The sequence below is a fragment of the Scaptodrosophila lebanonensis genome, unplaced genomic scaffold (genome assembly GCF_003285725.1).
Source record: "Scaptodrosophila lebanonensis strain 11010-0011.00,11010-0021.00 unplaced genomic scaffold, SlebRS2 tig00001415-arrow-pilon, whole genome shotgun sequence".
Classification (NCBI taxonomy): Eukaryota; Metazoa; Arthropoda; class Insecta; order Diptera; family Drosophilidae; genus Scaptodrosophila; species Scaptodrosophila lebanonensis.
In genome coordinates this window covers 11380809-11403010 of record NW_022060742.1, presented here as the reverse complement: position 1 = coordinate 11403010, position 22202 = coordinate 11380809, and the positions used below count along the sequence as shown (strand labels likewise).

Below are 22202 nucleotides of genomic sequence, written 5' to 3'. Positions count from 1 at the left end.
TGTAGTAGGTACGGGTATATGCATAGATATTTTTGATATTTGTTTATATTTAAACTGCTGCTCGTCGTCGTCTGTTTATTATTATTATTGTCTTATGAAATGCTTAGCTAGCGCTAATTGAGGCTCAACACTTGTCGAGTGGAACGCCTCGCTTGGCATTTTAATAATTGCCTCATTTTTGAAAAAGCGTTGAGCAAACGCTTACAGGTATGCACGAGTGTTGTTTGTGTGTGTGTGTGTATGTGTGTTGGTTTGCGCGGGCAATTAATTGAAGCATTAAATATTTTTATTTACAAATTTGGACAGATTTACTAACACGATATTAGCAATTTAACCGGCGTGCTGCCAAAATAAGCTATTCTTTTAAACTATATGATGGTGGAAATGCTACATTTTGTTGATCAAACATTACGTTGTTGACGTGAAATTGAATCTTTCAAGATGCTATAGATGAAAGGTATAGTAATATTTTCAGCATTATATAAATATCTATACGTATATATAATTGCATTTTCAGAAAAACAATAGAACAAAAAATAGAGAAAGAATATAGCACTTTGTAAAAGGCTTTGGTTTTATTAAATTTCACACTTATTTATTTTGATATATTAAATATTTTTTATTATTTTTTAAGTTGGCGAGTACTCGAATTTTAAGCACTCTAAAGACTAAATACTTCCTATTTACAAGTCTCTATAGGTAGCTACGACTTTCAAGTTGTAGAAGATTTAAATAACTACAATAATGACGTCAGCTTGGTGATTCGTCGTCGGATAACGCTCAGTAAACAGTCATGAGTAAAACCTTCTCTGGACGTTCTAAACAAACCCTCCACAAGTCCCATATCATGCCCTTTCTATAAGGCGACACTGGAGGGTTTCGAGAGCTTGACCCTAAGACGAATCTTCAGCTGGTTTTAAATTCGAGCGAACCATCAGGCTTATGAGCTATACGGTGAAATGTATGGAGTTATTCAGTGCTCTAGCCTAAAAGGTATTTAAATCGAACACGCCTGCTGGACCAGGTCATGCAGAACCTTAGTAGTCTTGGTGTTACCAAATGACGACAGCAGGCACAAGGCAGACAACGCTGGCGAGGATTTCCAAACCCATTCAAAACCGGTTGTAATAGCCACAAAAAAAAAGAAGGGAAGAGTACTCGAAGGCAGGTTGCGAAATTGTTGAGTGCAGCTGAGGGTGGATCCACTGGTAGGGCGGGTAGTATTCCAAAGCACCCCTGAAGAAATTGTCGTTAGCGTCTAGGTTTCTTCTTGGAAAAATACCCCAGACCTTTTCATGAATATTTAATTGCGCGGGCTGGGGATGGAACCCACACCCATAGAGAAGAGCTAAGTTAACCGGCCTGCCCTGCCATTAGAGGCTGATTTAAAAAACTCATTAACCTGTTTTAAAACGAAAGGAGGGAAACCTTAGATAAGACATCGAAGAAATATTTTGAAAGTCATTATTTTACATATTTTATTTAAAACTCGAAAGTCTCTATCAATCTATTATCTACACTTTATACATTAAAGCATTTAAATAAAGATCCCATATCGGTCAAAAGTAATTTTGTGAGACATTAATTCAGAAACATTAATTCCATTAAAAACAAAAAATATTTAAATGGGTCACAAATAAGACTCAATAAAAACTTTGCAAAATGAAATGTCGCCGCAACACCTTAGGGATATTGATAGCCCTAATATTTCTATTACAAAGCATTTATCAACTTCAGGGAGCACCGTAACGCTGATCATATAATTAACTATTAATTAATTAATAATTAATAACTCATTAGACCAAGCAGTCTAACACTATTCTGCCTTCAGGCACCGCATACCGTTTTAAACAAAATTCTTCACCATTCTGTGCCTCAGGGGAAAAAAAGCAAAACCGTTAACAAAACCAAAATATGAAAGAAAAAATCTAGCCTCGAGCAAAAAATCAACGCCATGCACGCCGTTCTAAGACTTCTACTAAAATGCCATAAATTTGACTTTTTAATGACAATAAAACATTTTTATGCGTTTTTTATGTGTGAAAACGAGGCAGAGAACATGAAAGAGCTAAGCAGAGCAGGGCAGAATCCCTCTCCGTAAGCATAAAGCAATGAAAGAGCATGGAGAAGAAAAAAAGACATTACAGTTACGTATACAAGCGGCAAGTGTTAATGTGGAAAGAAAACGCAGGAAGAAAGAGCCGCTTGTTTGGCATTTGCTCATGCCCGGCCATCAAGCTATAATGCATAATTACATATAAGACCAACCTACAGCAGTTGCCCGTGCCCGTGGTCTGGAGTCGGGCCCCCAAGTAAGTAGTTAGTGCTGCGATGGCTACATACTTGTACATGCCTAGATCATGACTTAGAAATACGCAGCACAGATGACACACAACAAATACTACATACTAGTCGACAGGGTGTTAAAAAAACCGAGCCAAACAAAAAGTGAGGAACATAAGAATAGAAAAACCGGGCACTAGCTCAGCTGTGGAGGGGTCATTGAACTTTGATTAGTGGCTATTTTTTTTTTGTTTATACGGTAGAGTGGACAAAAAAAAGTGTAAGAAACAGAATCTTTGAGGTGTTAACTTGGCAAGAAGTTTCGTGTCGCATGCAAGTAATGAACGCAACTACACATATAATTGTTATATGCTGTCAGAAAAGAAGCGAAACTGTTGGCCAAGTCCAACAATGATTTATTATTGCTCTTATGTAAGTCAGAAAAGGTTCGTTGCATAATGTCTCTTAAAACTCCTTTGCAGCTTACTAAAACTAAAACTCATTAGGTTCTAATAGTGGTGTTGGTTTGAATTTAATTCTAAGCTTTAGTCAAAGTGTATTAAGGTAGTTGGTTTGATCAGGAATTTAATGCTTAATAATTGGGGATACTGTTTTATTTCCCCATAAAAATTTGTTTTTCCTGATTTCTAAAGAATTTATAATCACACAACAAATACTACATACTAATGGTGGTGTTGGTTTGAATTTAATTCTAAGCTTTAGTCAAAGTGTGTTAAGGTCAGGAATTTAGTGTTTAAGTAACGTAAATTTTCGAGATTAAGTTTGTAAAATCTTTTTCTGTCCATATTTTTGGTAATGCAACTGCCAAGAATGGGGTACTATTGAGTGGGCCTGGTGAACCTTTTTTATTTTCCCATAAAAATTTGTTTTTTCCTGATTTCTAAATAATTTATAATCACACAATAAATGGTTTTCTTCTCTTTGAAAATGCAGTTCTTAAAACACGTCTATTACAAGCAGTTGAATTATATTTTTTTCAATATAAAAATTCATAGTTTTTCTAGTTATATTGCGTATTCGTAGAATACATATATGTTTTTAGAATATCGCTTTTTAGGATATCGCTTCAGTCTTACAATAAGCTTTGGCATGCGGAAATGAAACTCGTTTCGTATTTTTAAACAATTTATATGAGGTATGAATGGAACATAAATTTTAGATCTTTTGTTTTTTGCAATAAAAAATTTTAATAACAAATTGTAAAATTTATCAAATTTTTTCGTTGTTTGCATGCTTAACACAATTTATCTCACCAAAGCATTAACCTATCAAGAATATCAAAACATAAATCGGTCATACCACTACTTTAAGAATAAGGCAAACATAAACATATTAAAATTGACAAACTACAAGATTTTGTTCTTCTTTAACCCAATACTATATGTATATATTATTTGATATATGTATATATTATTTGATATATGTATATATTATTTGATTTCTGATAAATTTAATCGATTAATTATTGGGAAGCAAAAGTGTAATTAGAATTTAAAATACAATTTTCGAAAATTATTCTTCGACAAAGGGAAAATTATCAAAGTGGAAGAACGATTTTTAGTTTGAAATAAAAAAATATTCTACATTTTATTTTGAAATGTTTATAAATTAGAAAAAAGTACAATTAGTTTTTTTTGTTGAAAGACACTTTTCACTTGAAGATAAAGGATTACTAAACATATTTCATTTGAAACAGAATTTATAAAATGAACATTTAATAATAGTATGTTTACTAAAGAGATTTTCTCTTCTTCTTAAATACCTGTTGGCGCTTATATTAATGGAGCATACTATTTTGATTTACTGACTGTACATATTACTATATAATTCTACATAGACGATTCGACTGGTTGAAATTTTTAAGCACGATGGTATCATGATGCATACATATGAGAATAAATGAAGCTTCATAATGGTATTGATAGAGATAGATAGGTAGATAGAGATATCATGGGGTCATTAAATGTTGATGAATTAGTATTAGTAGGCCTCGCCTTATCATCTATAGCATCTATAATGTTAGTTATTTTATTTCAGAGGTATCTGAAAAATTTCTTTATAGTCAATGTAATTCATGTCAAGCATAATTTCCAACGATCTCGGATCACTAATAAGCAGCGCTATTTATCATGCCGTTTATGGAACTCTCAACTATCAACCATCATTTCAAAATAGGCCATTCAGCATGGGCAGAGATCTGTGGTTCTGATTCTGAGCTGCGACAAAAGCAATTAAACTAAGTAGCATCAATTTCAAGTGCCTGCTCACAGGTTATTCTACACGTTCGGTCGCCGTTAATGTTGTTGTTATTATTGTTATTGTTGTTTTGGTGTTCATTCACTTTGCTGTTGTCTGACCCACTCAGGCGAGTGTACGTACATATGTTTGAATTGTTGGTAATCGGGCGGCGCTCTCATTGTCGCGTCAACGTCATTGCCGTTTCCGCAAAGAAAAAAAGAAATGCGAATAAAAGGAAAAACAAACGGTCGGCATCGCATGCCTAACCGTAAATCCCTATTGACCCGTATTTAACCGTAATGAGTGAGCTTAACACTCATTGTCCAAGTTATTTGTTTTGTTTCATCTTTTCCAACACCAAAAGGGCAGGTGCGTTTGCCTAAACTAGACTAGATCAGGCTATTTAGATTTGTTTAGGCAAGCAAATAAACAAAACTGCTTCCATACCTGTACGAGTATGTTTGTTGTTTGTATTACCTGTTGCTTTTGGACTTTTGAATTGGCGCGCATTTGTTGCAAGCAGTCGCTTATTTATTTACTTTTTTTTCTTGGCCCAAACTTGTTTCTACTTTTTGCCATTACGCTCCTACAAGAATGTAGCCACAGCGCAAGAAAAAAATATCGGAAAAACTGGGTTAAAATAGTTAGACAACAAACGGGCCTTGCGTTTCAAGTTGGTGTTGCCGTTGCCGCTTAGCCATGAAGTATGTTAAAATGCAACTGTTTTTTTATGTACTCTGTACATTATTAACACATCTATCAGAAATTAAGTGCGACTAGCTTTGCATCGATTTCAACAGTAGAGTGTTGTATGTTCCTAGCCAGCGCCTGCATGCAAAGTGCAATGCAATGTTAAACTCGCATAGTACTACTTGTTTAGTTTTTCATTTCTGCTTCATATATAAAATAAAAGGTGCTGCAAAGCAATGTTATGTGCAACATTAATTTCAACATTGATTTGTTGTAAGTCATCATACAACGCCTGTGAACTTAGCACACAGCAACAGTGAAAAATCGTTGTAAATTATAAATTCAAATCCTTGCTGCATTTGTAGTATAAAATTGAGTTTTTAAAATATATAATTTGGACTTTACATATGTATATGTAAATAGTGAGTTTTTATAGCCTGTACCCAAAGGGTGAAAGGCTATACTAGTTTTGTGCGCATGTATGTCCGTCTGTCTGTATGAGCGCAAGGATCTCAGAAAGTACAAGAGCTAGGATAACCAAAATTGGTATCAAGGTTCCTATAAGCCCTAGGCAGAACGAGTTTGTTTATTTTTTCTGATACACCCCCCCCACTCCCCCGCAATTCGTATTTTTTCTTATAACTTCCGTAATTCTCGGAATTTTAAAATCATGGTAGGTACATCCCGTGGTAGGTACATCCCGTTAGTACTAATGTGTCCGTGTGCCAAATTTCATCATGATAGGTCAATTCTGAAGAAAGTTATAGCCATAGGTAAAATCGCTGCTCATGCGCTGCCTGCAGCTCTGTCGGCAGCACTGCCCGCAGCTGTTGTTGTTGTTGCTGCTTTTGTTCAACTTTGTGCTGCATACATACACGCATATGAACACGCATAGGTACGTGATGTAAATGTATGCTGTTTAAACTGAACATAAACATGTATTCTAATTTAATTTAATAAATTATTTTAATTAATTCATTCATTTTTTTTAATAATTTAATTTTTTTAAATTTTTTTTTTAATTTTTCCTTTTTGTGGAGAGTACAGGCTATTTTACTGTCGGGCTTGCTCGACTGTAGCGTTCTTTCTTGTCAGTATTGATATGTTGTATGTAGCTAAGAAGTGCCTGAAAACTTACCACAAAGCAATGCAAAATAGTGTTAAGTTTGCTGTGCTGCAAAAAAAATGGATGTAAGCAATTGTCAAAGAGTCATTTAATCATTTACAAATTAAATTAAATTTTCAATTTATAAATTAATTGGATTTTGTAGAAAAACTCGATTTTTCAATATTGATTTGTTGTATGTAGCTAAGAAGTGCCTGTAAACTTACTACAAAGCAATGCTAAATAATTTTAAATTGGTTGTGCTGCTAGCAAAATGGATTTAAAGCAATGTTGAAAGTGTCATTTAATCATTGACAAATTTAATAAAATTTTCATTTTTTTAATTAATTCAGTTTTGTAGAAAAACTCGATTTTTCAATATTGATTTGTTGTATGTAGCTAAGAAGTGTCTCTAAACTTACTACAAAGCAATGCTAAAAAACTTTAAGTTGCTTGTGGGGCAAATAAATGGACATTAGCCATTTTTTAAAGAGTCGTTTAATCATATAAAAATAAATTTAAAATTTGTATCAATTAATTCAATTTTATAAAGAAAATAATAAAAAAAAATTTGCATACATTTTTATAGTTAGTACGGTTTTGTATGAAAACCCGAATTTCAATATTGAAGTGTTATATGTATGTAGCTAGGTATACAGTGCTTGCAAACTAATTCAATTATATTTTGTTTTTATTCGATATTGCTTTTAATAAATATAGTTTTTATTTTTTCAAATGAACCTTAATTTTGACATTGGTTTGTTGCCAACTGCTGCCTGCAAACTTAGCACAATGCAATGTTAAACACATTTTTGCCTTTGATATCGCCAACGTACAAGCTGCACAGCAATGCTGAGTGCTGACTCAAATTTTGTATTTCGTATAATTTTGCGAACTTTTTTGCATTCAGCTTTGTTTGTCATGCCACGAAGCCTTACAACAGCCACCAAAACTTGTCTTGTGTATGGTCAGTAATGCTGTATGGCCCAACTACATACATATACGTATGTACATAAATACATTCAAGTATGTATATATACACAAATGTAGGTAGGTATTATTCGTTGTGGCTACTTAAAATGCCCGGCATGTAACGCTCAATTTCAATTTTGTGGGCACGTTATCAATTACCGCACCATGCATGGCAGCGAACGCACAATCACCCACAGCCATAGTCATGCAAATAGAACCCACAAAAGGCAGCCACACATACGTAGATACATACATACATACATACATACATGCATACTGGTACGCAGCCATAGCTCATGAGTTAGTCAGTGAGTCGTTTGTTGGGGTAATACGAGCTGCCGTAAATGGAGCGCTGCGTATTACGAATTGAATTCAAGTTGGCAGCCAACTTAAAAGTCAATGCGCTGGCCAACCAGTTGGCTGGCCCGTTTATAGTTTTACAGTTGCGTTTGGTAAATACATACAAACATCTACAAATACATACATACATATGGGCATACATAGAGGCATAGAAAAAACTGTGTGCAATTTGCATTGTTTTGGTCTTACTTCGGTTGTACGACTATGTATGAGTATTGTTGTTGTTGGCGGGTAATACGAGTAAACAAATGAAGAGCTAAAAATGAGAGTGATTTCTGTTGTATTTGTTGGTTTTCGTTTACTGTTTGCTGCCCATTTGTATGAGTTGCAAACTAGTTTTTAAATTTGTTTTAAGTATTTTTTTATTGTTTGTTTCTTTTTTTTTGCCGTTGCTGTTTCGTTTGCATATTTTTCTTCAAGTGTCATTCGGTTGGTTGGCTGCTCACTTTCAAATGTCAAATGGAGTTGAAGGTGGCTTGCCAGCATACCTATGTATGTACATATATGTATACATTATTATACATGATTTATATTGAGTCATGTTGGCCAAATGCCACATAGCTGGCGCCTTTGAAAACGAAAGACTTAGGCAACGAACTTGCTGCGGCATTTTTCATCAATCTTTTCAGGCTGCCTAGCTTGACAAATGTGCGAAACTCGTTAATGCCGGTAGAATGTTGCTGCCCGAAGACAAGTTATGGAGGCTATTCTTTTTTTTTACAAATATCAATTTGTTTGCAATGAAATAAGAAATAAGGTATCTTCATAGAAAATGATATTAACCAGTTCTCAAAATAACAACATTTATCAAAAATATCAAAAAAATAGTAAAAAACTAAAAAAATGAAAGAAAAAAATATGTTTTGCAAAAATTCAGTTATTTGTAAAAATGAAAAGCTTGACGATTAAACAGGTTATGAAATAATCATATAAGTAAAATATAAGTAAAAATTACAATTTAAAACAAAAATTTAAAAATTATGCAACTAATATATGTATAAGCTATACAGAGGTGGGAGAATTGGTGTTGTAATTGTGAAAGGATCAAATAGTTTTGCTAGTAGGATAGCTATTGTGGCCTTAGCGAAGACGTTTGTGTATTGAAAACTCACTTTGATTTATTTACAGGTCTTGCTTAACATACTTGTAGATCGTTTTTTCTTTTACTTGATTAGTATTTATTGCAAATAAATAATTCTGTTTAGACCTATTCATAGGCTTTTTAAAATTGCAAATTTGTTCTAGTATCGTTGGCACTTTTTACCAAGAAGTGTAAGTGCAACAATTTTAATTAAATGCAAGGATAATATTCAAAAATTAGTTTAAGTTAAATTTTTGCATAAGTACAATTTGTATATCTTTTAATTGCACTTATTCTTTTGAAAATTTAATGAAGCTAATGGCTGTCCAGCGTTGCAAAAGTTGTTTGCAAGCTGCAAAATTGTTCAATTTCCAATTCGGTTTTCACAATACACCCTGCACATAATTGAGTCACTCACTCACTCACTTTGCATTTTCGCGGTTTCCTCATTTAAGGTCAACAGAGTGCACCACTTCCAAGTATTGTTCAAGCTTAAATTGAATTCAAAGCACGCTTTTGCAATACCTTAAAGCAACAAACAAAAAAACAACAAAAAACATAGAAGAAAAATCATTAACAAATTACTGCAACTTCAGCGCTATAGACAAAATCGTGCTAGCAAATAGTTGAGGCAACCACAAAAATGCCAGACCAGTGAAACTTAATGAAGCTTGAGAAAGTTTTTTGTTGCTGCTGATGCTGCCGCTGTTGTTATTGTTGGTGTTGCTGCTGCAATCGCTAACTGCCGCTGCTGATGAGCGCAAAGCTCAAGTGACAATAACTTCAAAAACACACAACAAATGCGATAATTGCTAACAAATTTGTCTGCTGGCGACGACGCATGCCAAGCATGCAACAACAACAACAACAGCGGCGGCAGCAGCAGCAGCAGTAGCAACAACAATTACAGTGGCAAGTTAGTTAGTTTTGTGGCAGACGGCCTTACCAAACATGTCCGTCCGATGTGGCAACATTTGAGATTTAGACGATGCGCCCGTCCATCAACGACGCGTCGTTGCAGATTTGTGGGCCGTGCAGCATCACTTTGCAGCAATTGTTGTTGTTGTTGCTGCTGTTGCTGCTGTTGTTGCATCCGCTGCTGACCCAGTTTAATGCAAGTGGAACGCATTGACCAACAACGGCAGCAGCAGCATCAGCAGCAAGTTAGCCATAAATAGCCGAGCACAAATTTCTAGCTGCACGCTAGAAGTTGTTGTTGCCCCAGCTAGTCAGCTAGCAAAGGGCAACCAAGCAGCAAATTCACTCAATTTCCGACTCAAGAGAGTAGTGCTACAAAGCGGGAGAGAGAGGGAGAGAGAACTGAGTGACTGATTGTGCGCAACAGGTTTCTTTGTGTTTTGAGCTTTTTGCTGTTGTTATTGTTGGGATGCTGCTTTTGAACTTTCTTTCATTGATTCTAGCGGCACATATGTATGTATGTACATACATAAATAATAAATACATTAAGACTTTCTTTCATACCGCATCGTCCGTCGTCGTGCCTTTCTGTCCACCTGTCCACCAGTCCACCAGTCTGCGGTTTCGTGTCGTCCTCTATTGAATTTTGAACGCTCTGTGTTCAGTGTTCTAAGGCCCCTGACCCAAATATTTGCCAAACGGCCAGCGAGCTCCCAATACCAACACCAACACCAACAGACTCATTGACTGACGCTCTTTCACCCGATCTGTGCACCTTGTGTCATTTTTTTGTGGCCGCACTGCGTGTTTGTTTGTTTGTTGTGCTGTGTTGTGTTGTTGGCACAACAACCGCCCGATTATCAGCAGCTCTAACCCATTTACATGCATTTACAGCGCACAGTCGCAGTTCTTCTCTCCTCCATCATCGTCTTCAATGTTACACCTTTATCAGCGTCTTCATTGGCGTGACCCAATTTCTTTGGTAGTTCTTTTTCTCTTTTTGGGTTGGGTTACATTTTGATTGGTTCTTGTTTGTACACTTTAGCAGCTGAAGAGTTTATTGAAGCTGTTATGATGTTTGCTAAAGCCTTAAAGCTTGATTTAAAATCTTTTCTTTATAGGCATTTCCAGGAAGGTTGTGAGATACCAGACTGATTCTATTTGAATACAAATTTATTAATTGCAGTGAAAATATTTTCCGTCATTTTGCAAATAATAGTTGTTATCAGCCAAGTGCAATACCAGTATTATACAAAAATTTGAAATATATTTAAAGTTATTTAAAATGTATTTAAAATTATTTACAATATTTCAAAAATATTTTAGTCGGTATAGAAAATTTATTTTCAGAAAAAATTATTTTCCATGATCGATGATAACTCCTTATACGGTTAATTTATTTTAAAAAAGTTTATTTTTCTTGAAAGGCCATTAATAATATTCAATATAGATGTCTTGCCACAAAGTTATAGATTTATTGAAAATGATTTTATTTTATTGAGCACCAGAATTCATTCTTTTTTAAAGTATGCTTCTTTATTAGAAGTTTCTAGTTACTTATTATATTTATTTATTAAAAATACATATAAAACCAATAATTAAAAAACATATAAGCTGCTAGGGCCATCGACGCGAATTATAAATATAAAGGCTAGGATAGTTTACGGGCCTCAAAAAATCTATGGATGAAATCGATGTTTATGACTGCCGGTTTTGAGAGTTACTCTCGCGTAACTGATATAGAAACACTGGTCTACATATTGCTGATTAGTAGATGCTTACCAGCAATCGAGCTCAAGGCAACATTTTTTCCCAATTATTTTTATTATCAACGGCCAAAATATTAATTTAAAACAAGAAAGGAATGCTAAAGTCGAGCAGGCTCAACTCTTAAATACCCTGTACCACCCCACAAAAAAGTAATTAAATTAATTAATTAATTTAATTTAATTAATTAACTAAATTAATTTAATTAATTAACTAAATATTAACTAATTAAATATAAAATATTCCATGCATGCATACATACATTTACAATTACATCAGAATCGTGTCTATGCGTGTTTGTGTACTTGTACATATGTATGTATGTGTGCATTGAGCCTGGTTATATGGCTATAACTTTTTTTCCGATCATTCTATCATAATGAGACTTGGTATACGGTTATATAATTACTAACCTAATGTGACAACCAAATTTTAGTTAAAAATTCCAAGAATTACGGGAGTTATAGAAAATCGTTAATAGGGGGGGAGTGGGGGGTTGGATCAAAAAAAATGAACAAACTCGTCCTTTCTCGGTCTCAGGAGAATCTGTATACCAAGTTTGGTTATTCTAGCTCTTATACTTTCGGAGATCCTTGCGTTCATACAGACAGACAGACAGACGGACAGACGGACAGACAGACGGACAGACGGACATGGCTATATCGACTCGGCTTGTCATGCTGATCAAGAATATATATACTTTGTGGGGTCTACCAAGCCTCCTTCTGTGTGTTCCATGTGCACTCGCACTAAACTAATATACCCTTGTACCCTTTGGGTACAGGGTATAAAAATAAAAATTTGATCAAAGTTGGAAAGAAGCCAAAAGTTACTGTTGCGGTTAGTTGTTTGTGGTGTTTTAGTTTTGCTCTTTCGAATCAAAAGCAGTTAGATTCAGTTCTTTTATATTTTTCAAAGTAAATACAAAATATCATTTACTATTTATTTAATTATTTTTATTCAATTTTGTCAAAGATTTTTATTCTAAGAAGGCATTGCACACATGCCTTCGCATATGAGTTTTCATCATCTTTACATTTTTCAAAAAGTGACAGAATTCCACACAAAAAATAATAAAGTTCCTAGACAAAGAATGCATTAAAAATGCTTGATATATATTGGCTTAAATGGCGCAGTAATTGGAGCTAGAAGTATGCCTCATTCGCTCAGATCCGGAGCTATGTATTAGTTCAGCAAATGCCACTACAAGACTAAGCAGAACTAAAGTTGGTTTCTTTTAAAAATAAAATATTTTTCCAATTGGTGCTAAATAGTTAAACAAATATTTACCTTGACAGAGTTATTAATCAATAAAGCAGTTGCCAGTTCAATAAACGAATTGCTGCCTTCCAAAGATTCGACATAGCCAACAGAAGATGGTGCAGATGCAAAGGTGCTGCAACATCTTGTTGAATGCAACAGCATCAGCTTTTAAGCATCTGAAGAGTGGCCTGCTGAAATAACTTGGAGTTAGCAGAACAATGAATAGTTTCAAACGCTCATTAGTTAGCATTGTAAATATATTGTGGAAAGCATTTATATAGTATTTATATATAGATACGATATACTAATATAGTTACATATTCATATTTTTGAATATCTTGGGCTGATATTTTCTAATCCAATTTCAAATTTGTTCGACTTACTTTTTAGCTGAACTAAATTCTGGAACATAACTTACCGAGTTAAATTAAAAGAGCATACACGATTCGTTGCATCACAATTATCTTTGCTTCACCTTTTGATTTTTATTTCGTTTTCTCTTTTTCATTTCGTGTGTGTGATTGCTTAGAATTCTTAAGAGCTTGTTAGCACTTTTGACCCGGGGGTCTAGTATTAAAACCAATTTACTTTCGTTTTGGTTGAGTCTTTTGTTAACTTGTATTGGTTTCCACTTTGATTTGGAAGAACTTTTCGGTTTCCGCTGGAAATCTACAAAAATCTTAATGATGGCATCTTTTACACGAATGCATTTGGGAATCCATAAAGAGACGGAGATAGGTGTAAGTGGGTGAACGTAAAAGTTGTAAAATGGAAGTGGAAACATTGGGTCTATATTAAATAGCCATCCTATCAACCGCAAATCAACGACTATGTATGATTAATGAACGAACAGTTGAACGAAGTTTTTAATAAATCACATGAATGCAAAGCATTTTATTTACTTTTTATTTTAACAATTATTAATTTTTTCTTAATTTCTCTTGCAGGTATGTTTCGAGAATTATTTGAAAACTTTCAGTAAGTAGATCATATAATTTATTTACTTTCTCCATAAAATATATTTCTCTTATGGCAATATATTTATAGCAAAGAAGTTTTATTTAATATTTTTATTACATATTACCAAAAGATAATCTACATATTTCTACCCATTTCATGAGTTCATTTTAATTTATTCAGTGTTTGTCATTTTTTATTATGATTTATTCAGTGCTTGTCATTTTTTATTATGATTTTAAATAAAATTAAAGAAATTAAAATTTTTTGAGAACATTTTTGCGTGCTATTTAAAATGTTTGAGCAATTGGGAAGATATTCTATACAATACAACAAGTGTTCTTTGTTTTTTGGGAAAAATTTTTTAATTCTTCGAAAATACTTGTATGAGGTATAGACAACTTTTTTCAGTGTGTGTCTGACCTTGTATTTTGATAAATCTATTATTTTAAAACTTTTCGAGGGAGAAGTCTTTAATTAATTTCAGCCCCGAAAAAATCACTCGTTGCTATAAGTGTTTTAATGTTTTTTTTTGACAATATGCACCCGATTTTCTGCCAATGAATGAGTCTGCGAATAAAATAATAGCTTTATCTCTATTTGAATATTTTGAGGTCACGTTCGTTTCAACTTTGCAGTTTTTTGTGCGCAGATACTTATGATTATTATAAATATGATTAAGCTATTCAACTAAAAACTTTATGTCAAAGTCATGCTCAGTGGGTCAAACACCTTAGGCCACAAATAGCAACAACAACAAGACTACCAAGAAACCAAGCAATATGAATGCAATAAAGTTATAAATCTGTGCAAAGAGAGATACAACTTGTTCGATAAGCTCGAGCTATATTTATATGACTAGTCATCTAATTTATAGCTAAATAGTCAGAAAAGAAAGCCAAGCCACACCAAGGCGGGCAATCAAATCAAAAACAATTAACATAATTTTTTTCCTAAACATCTAGTCGAACCACTTGGAGCTGTCAACGCAGGCGGCATTTTGTTTTACGAGTATGTGTTGTCTGGTACTTTGTTTTTTGTTGTTGCTGTCGGTTTGCATAACAAAAGACCGATATCTGTGATATATTGATAGATGAGCTTATTTGCTAAATTGGGTCAAGCATCAAGCTCTATACCCTAAGGGCTTGCCATGGAGAAAGATATTAGAATGAAATGCGCCGCGAAGATTATGCAAAAATTGTAGATAAAAATTATATTTTGATTTTGATTTTTATTCCACGACTACTTCAACTGACTGGCAGTTTTAGTGCGCCATTAAAAGCTAATGCCGCAGATATATTTTTATGCAGATGTGATGATACTGGAAGCGATAGGGTTGTTCTGCCAAAATCTATAAGAATCGTTTAGTTCTGACTTTCTACAGCAGTTCAGTTGTGATTCGCGTTGCGTGTGGTTGGCGTTATTCTTTTCATTTCCTGTGAGTGTGGCCATGAAATTCAAGCTGTTACATTTGTGGTTAGTCTGCAATTGTCTGGCTGCTGGCATTGATGCTATTTACCAATATCAGAATCCTCAAAACAAGTCAACACATGCTGGCTATTACTATCCGAAGCCGGCAAGATTGCCGCCCCTGCCAGAGTCAAGCAGTCAGGGACCACCGGCAGGCGCACAAGGCGACTATATTGATGATCTGATCGAGAGCCAGAAACAGCAAATCTTGTCCAATGTGCTGGGCGTGCCAGCGCCCAGTCAGAACATGCCGCAGTTCACATTCGGCCCAGCCGCGCCCCCATTGGACGGCGATGCGAAGGCGTTTCACGTGAATCGTTGCGCCAGTTGCAGTGAGTAGTAGTAAGCAGTGTACAGTGGGATATATTGGCTGACTATGTGGACAAAAGTGCAACAAAAAAAAAAAAAAATTGCATATATACATCGATTGCCTGAAACTTGACATTTTGAAACGATTGAAAAAGTAATCATAAACTAGTGAGACTGAAAGTAGTTTTGGGGAAATCAGAGATTATTGTGACGACGTCAATATATAAGATTTAAATTTAGACATATAGTCATGCATCAAGCAAAAGATAAAACTGTGACAACCGATCCAATTTTGAATGTTCTCTAATAGAGTTGCTATAAATTTTATTCAAAGAATCAGTATTTACAAGTTTTATGGTTTGATCGATTACCATTCTTTTATTAAAATAATTGCACGCTTTTAGAAGAGTTCCCAATGCCAAATAAATTGTATTCCTGCAGAAGAACTCTATTTTCTAAAACTCTTTTCAATTATATACGAAATTAGATAGAAAGCTACTTCAAATTTACAATATTAGAGTTGTAATAAAGAGATTCTTTTAAATAAATTCCAGGAAAATTTAAAGCAAATTTAATTGTATTTGAAAAGCCATTTTTTATTGATTATTGTTCGCAATAATATTCTTCACAATTAAACCTTTTTAGTGAAAAGGCCATGGTAACATTTAGTGGCAATTGAGTGTAAAACAATGTAGGCACATGATTTTGCAGAAGGAAACAAATGCCTAATTGAAAAGAAAATACTAATACAATTTTTGTACAGGGTGCGCCATCTTTTATGTCGGCATGTAAACATTGAATAACTTTGTCATTAGTGAACCGATTGACTTGAGTAGACCAGTGTTGAAAACCTCAGTTCAAGAAATTGTACAGAACCAAATTAAATAAAAATATACTTGAAAATCGGTTGTTTATTTTCAAAGATATTCAATGTTTACATACCGACATAAAAGATGGCGCACCCTGTATAATCTCAACAAACTTAAATAAAATTGTATCCACCGATCTACATACACAGAATTTTACAAGCAAAATTTTTCATTTCATTTCGTCATTCAACATTATTTGTTATTTGAGTGGGGTTTTAAATTAAATTAAAATACAACATTTAAAAGAATTTTGTGATAATGCAAATAATTCGCATTCAAAGTTTTCGTAATTTACAAAAAGACTAAACAAGACAAACTCTCCAACTAGATTGATGATTATTTAATTCTTATTAGTTTTAATTGCAATAACATAATATTCATGACATGCTCCAAAAATTCGATCGATTTGCGTGCAAACAATTTGCCTGTCTGGCCGCAGCTTAAATTTGAAAATACTTTATTCGTGTGATTTAGTATTGTTCCATTTGCTCGTAAAATTCGATATATTTGCGTGCAAACAATTTGCCTGTCTGACCGCAGCTTAAATTTAAAAATACTTTATTCGTGTTATTTAGTGTTGTTCCATTTGCTCCAAAAATTCGATCGATTCGCGTGCAAACTATTTGCCTGTCTGACCGCAGCTTAAATATAAACATTCTTTATTCTGGTAGCTTTGTTTTGTTGCATTTATAAAATGCAAACCAGTTGTTACAATATGCCAATTTTCTATACCATGTCGAAAGGCCCTTAAAATGTCACAGTAAATAGCCGGTTAATTGATGAAAAATTTGTAGAATTACTAATCAAATTGTTCAACATGTTGTCCAAATTGCTCGCCAAAATATCCCACTGTCCGACTTAGATGTCCAGTTGCTGACTTATTGAGCTCCTCAACTTCCTTTGCCCGACCGCAGCCTGCGGCGTGCCAAACGTCAATCGCATTGTGGGCGGCACACAGGTGCGCACCAATAAATATCCGTGGATAGCGCAAATGATACGCGGCACATTACTTTTCTGTGGCGGCACACTGATCAACGATCGCTATGTGCTGACCGCCGCCCACTGTACGGACGGCATGGACATGTCCAGGGTGTTCGTTCGATTGCTCCAACTGGATCGCAGCCACACACATTTGGGTGTCACTCGCTCTGTGGCCTTTGCCCATCAGCATGCGGACTATAACAGGGTCAGTCTGGTCCATGACATTGCGCTGCTGCGTTTGTCGCAACCGGTCCCGCTCTTCAATGACATGCGACCAGTGTGCCTGCCCAGCAGCTATTACCAGCAGTTCGATTTCCGGCCGGCCGTCGTCGCTGGCTGGGGGTTGACGCGCGAGAGCGGCTCCACGTCCAGTGTGCTGCAGGAGGTCACGGTCCCCATTATAACCAATGCCCAGTGTCGTGCCACTTCCTACAGCACCATGATTGTCGACACGATGTTGTGTGCCGGTTTTGTCAAGGAGGGCGGCAAAGATGCCTGCCAGGTACGTGAATGTGTTAAGCTTTAAAGCACGGTTTTCATGTGTTAGCATTGCTCTCTATTGGGTACCAGAATAGGTCCAATCAAGCTAGCTTAATTCGAAAAATATGTATAATTAAAAGCATAAAAAGGAATCAATTCAGTACTGATCCAGAGTGCGTTTAAGAAAACATTAACATTGATCAGAAACGAGCATTACTGCAGTTATTTTATTGTTCACCATTTTTTGAGGCTACAAGGCGCTTTTGCTTTAATAAATGACTTGGGAGCCGGTTCTTTTAGATAATAGGATAGGTAGTCCAGTTGTGATCTTAGCAAGATCTATGTTTTGTGGTACTCCTAGAACGACTAAATGCAATTATTTTGGAAACTTAGGACTTAATGCTTTCATGAAATACTTAGGTCTTAATGCTTTCACATGAAAGACAATGTATTAATATACTATAAAAAATATAGAGATAACCTGAAGCCTGTACTTGTAGAAGGTACATTTAATCTTCTTTAATCGTTTTAAAGTTTCTTAACTTTGCTCGGTCATACAATTTTTGTAATTAATTATAAAATCCATTATAATTTTTCTCAGCATCTATCACAAATACCAGATATACATATATTTCAATTTACTCGTATATATATTCTTTCATATATTTCAAAACTTGGCGGGTTTCTTAATTCTATTCGATAAAAAAGTAATGCCGCTTATCCTACAACTTATACTGTGAAACTTTTCATCGCCATGTTGATAGTATAGAGAAGTACGAATCTGTTCCCAACTCAGAAGCGATTTTAATCACCCTAGTTGTAAACTTCTACGAGTTAAAGCACTTTTGAGAAACAGGCAATTGTGACGATAACGAGGTTAAGAATTGTAATTGCTATAAATAATATCTTCACAGGGAGATAGTGGCGGCCCTCTAATAGTGCGTGATCGGATCTTCCGTTTGGCCGGCGTCGTTTCCTTTGGATATGGTTGTGCCAAGCCTAATGCGCCGGGGGTTTACACACGTGTCAGTCGATACTTGGACTGGATTGCCGCAAATACACGCGATGCTTGTTATTGTACCAATTAAAATAATGGTGTGGTCAGTGATCAGCAGTATATATATATATAAATAAAACTAATCAGTTGATGACTTGTAATGTTTAAGTGACTGTTCAATAAATGCAAGCGACATGTAATCGTTTGATTTAAGCAACCAATTAGCGTATAAAGAAATATAAAAATTGTAAATACACAGTTTTTAATTAGCAAATGCAATATCCGTGCTTTTAATAGAAATTAATTTGAACGTTCGTGTTCTTTTAAGAACGCTGGCCTTAGTACAAATCTTATTTGTAAAGGTTCCGATTAAGGTACGTCCAGTATCGATCTTCTAATCTTATCTGAATTTTGCTGGATATTGGTAGAGCATCTATAAATTTGTTAAAGTTTCGAAGTTTTAGCGATATCTGAAAAAATATATATTTGAAACTTTTAAAAACATTTAGATCGACTCAGAAAAATTAAAAACTAATAGGTTTTTGAATTAATATTCGTAGTTTCGAAGTTTTAGCGATATCTGAACAAATATCTATTTGAAACTTTTGACAACATTTAGGTCGACTGAGAAAAATTAAAAACTAATAGATTTTTGAATAAATATAAAAACAAAGGTTAAGAATTACATATGAATAACGTTTAGAATATGCAGCATTGGAATTGTGGACAGTATTGATAAAATTCCATACCAGGGGGAGGGGGGAAATATAAAAAAATACAGATCAGTTTTTGTTAATGTAGGATTAGGCGCTTTCAAAATCCAGGCGTTCATCCAGACAGACAGTCTGAGATGGAAGGAGGAAGAAGGAATTCTTCCTTTTCCGTATTTTGCATATTTTAAACAATTTAATTAAGTTTTTTCTTATAATATGTCCCAAGTACTGTTAAGTAGCTTATTCTTAAAGGATACTAATGGCGCTGAGTTTAAAAGTCTTGGATAATTGTTTGAGCAACAACAAATGCAGGAATGGGATTAAAGTTTTTGATTTTAAAATTTCATTTCCCAGGGAGGCGAATTCTTTATTAGTTATTTCTATAGTTTTTATACTCCTCCATGTAAGTGTCCGTCCATTGAATGGCTTTGAAGGTCGCTATACAGGCTGTGAGTGGAATTTTAATGTTGGAGGACTTACACATTTCTTTGATAATATCCTTTCTGGAATTTAAGCAAAAATAAATGCAGGAATGAGATTAAAATGTTTACTTTTAAAATTTAAAATTTCAATTCTTCATTAGATATTTCTAAAGTTTCTATACGCCTCTACGTAAATGTCCATATATTGAATGGCTTTGAAGGTCGCTAGACAGGCTGTGAGTGGAATATTAATGTTGGAGGACTTACACCTTTCTATGATAATATCCTTTCTGGAATTTACATAAAACGTACTGCAGGCAGCACACCCGCAACGCTACTTTCTACAACATTTGCCTTGCAGTTTAGTTAGGTATTTTGCAAATGTTTACAAACAGGTTACGGTTGATGTTAACCCTCTAGCCTGCAGGCAATGAAGTCAAAAACGAACAACATAAAATTATAGTCGGCCTTTCACTTTTTGTAAACATTGCAAAAAAACAAAAAAAATAGCAGCAACAAAATCCAACACACACACTCCCTACGCCGTCCATTTTTGGCGACGTCATCTTAACAAAAATCGAAGCCAAGGACGCCAGCCATCGTCGTTGTAGTCTCAGTCGCAGTTGTTGTCGACAACACATTGTTATCACTTGTCAACGTACATGTAGTGTCATTCCCATTCCCTATTCTGCCGTCCCCAAACCCCAATCCCCCGATTCCATGGCAGAGCAAATAGCCTGCTGTCGCAGTTGTGTGCAGAGCTCAAAACTTTATCCTTATCCCTGCACAGAGATTGCCGACGACGTCGCTGCGTGCCACTATTTAATGGATTTTCAAGTTATTTCTGGTATTTTGGTGTAGTTGCCACCGCCGCCGCCACCGCCACCGCCGCGCCGCCACCACCGGCACCGCTGTCGATGACGTTGTTGTAGTTGTTGTTGCTGTGGAGTTGCTGCTGTTGTCGGTGCAAAAAATTGAAACAAAGATATCTCAGCGGCAACTCGGCGACTTGGCGAACTCGTTTGTGGGCTTGGGCAAAGAAAATGCCGCATAATTGCCGCTGGACTAAAATGTAAGACGCGATCGGTGGAGCGTCTAGGGGGGGCGAGTGCCTAATCGGCAATGTTGTCAATGTTGTTGGTCTGGCATTTGATTTTATTTTTAACTATCTCGAAATAGACGGCATTGCTCGAATGCAATGAAATAACATGGATACAATAAATACTTGTTACATCGTACCTGCGTTTATTTAATGCAATCGCTAACACAATCGATTATGGAAAAATCGGAAATACAGTTGCATTATTTATTTCATTAATTATTATATAATACGGACGTTTAATTGGTTTACAAACATTTCGCAGTAATTATATTCCATAATTCGAAACAAATAAGCAAATACATTTGTCTAATAAAGCTTTAATTGGGGAGTAGTTAAGTATGTAGGGTTAGCTTCTCTAGAAGCGCTTTATCCAGAAATTAAAGGAAAAGGAAGTTTTTAAATTATTTTTTAGTAGTACTTGGTATCATAACTGATAACAGTTCGAAGGAAGAAATTTCTTCTCAGTCTTCTGTTTAAGCATTCTATTACAGAAGAACTAAAAAGTACAAGTACAAGTAGGTATTAAAATTAAAAGCTTATCAAAATTCTTCGAAGGTATTTAAAGGCAAGTAAAGCTGCGGAAAAAAGCTATTATATATTTAGAAAAACAAAAAGTTAATTCTTGTAACCAATACTGAAGGGTGTTTGTAAAATGGTATTGAAACTTTAACTGATAAAATTAGGCAAATTGTTTCTGGCTTGTTAGAAAATACCATGACATTGATGATACAAATTTATATTTATTTTTTTATTAAATTTATTTCGGATATTTGTTTGGGAAACTGAATTTTGGTGAGTATTCGAGAATACTCTAGGTTTCAGCTTCTAGGTTTTTTCAAGCACAGAAAATAGACTTCTTGATTGAGTAACTCGATTATTTAGGTCTTTTATTGCTTTTTGGAAATGCATAGAAATTGTAAACGACTTTTCAATAAACGATAACCTTAACTCAAAAAAACATTATTCTAATAAAAACAAATTCACTTTTATTGTATGGGTTTTTTGTTTATTTTTTTCCCGCTTTACACTGTCGATTGTTGTTAACCATTTTTATTTCTCTATTTTCTTTAATTAAGTAGGAAAGGCTAAGCTGGCCGTACTCTTACATTAAGATATCCTTACCTCACTTGTTAATTCATAATGTTTTTAAGAAATGTTAATAATTTGAAATTGAATTCTCTTTGATTCTCATTTATTACATGTT

The 22202-nt window shown here is 34.7% G+C and overlaps 2 protein-coding genes across 2 annotated transcripts in view; both read left to right on the top strand.

Moving 5' to 3' along the window:
* The window catches only part of LOC115632805 (titin-like), a 44676-nt gene that overhangs the window by 6539 nt on the left and 15935 nt on the right, over positions 1-22202 (top strand). The window lies entirely within an intron of this gene.
* Positions 15106-18852, top strand: LOC115632807 (trypsin-1). The gene is made up of 3 exons (XM_030530059.1): positions 15106-15457; positions 17218-17786; positions 18679-18852. Exons 1-3 carry the CDS (start codon positions 15106-15108, stop codon positions 18850-18852), a joined length of 1095 nt encoding a protein of 364 aa, XP_030385919.1.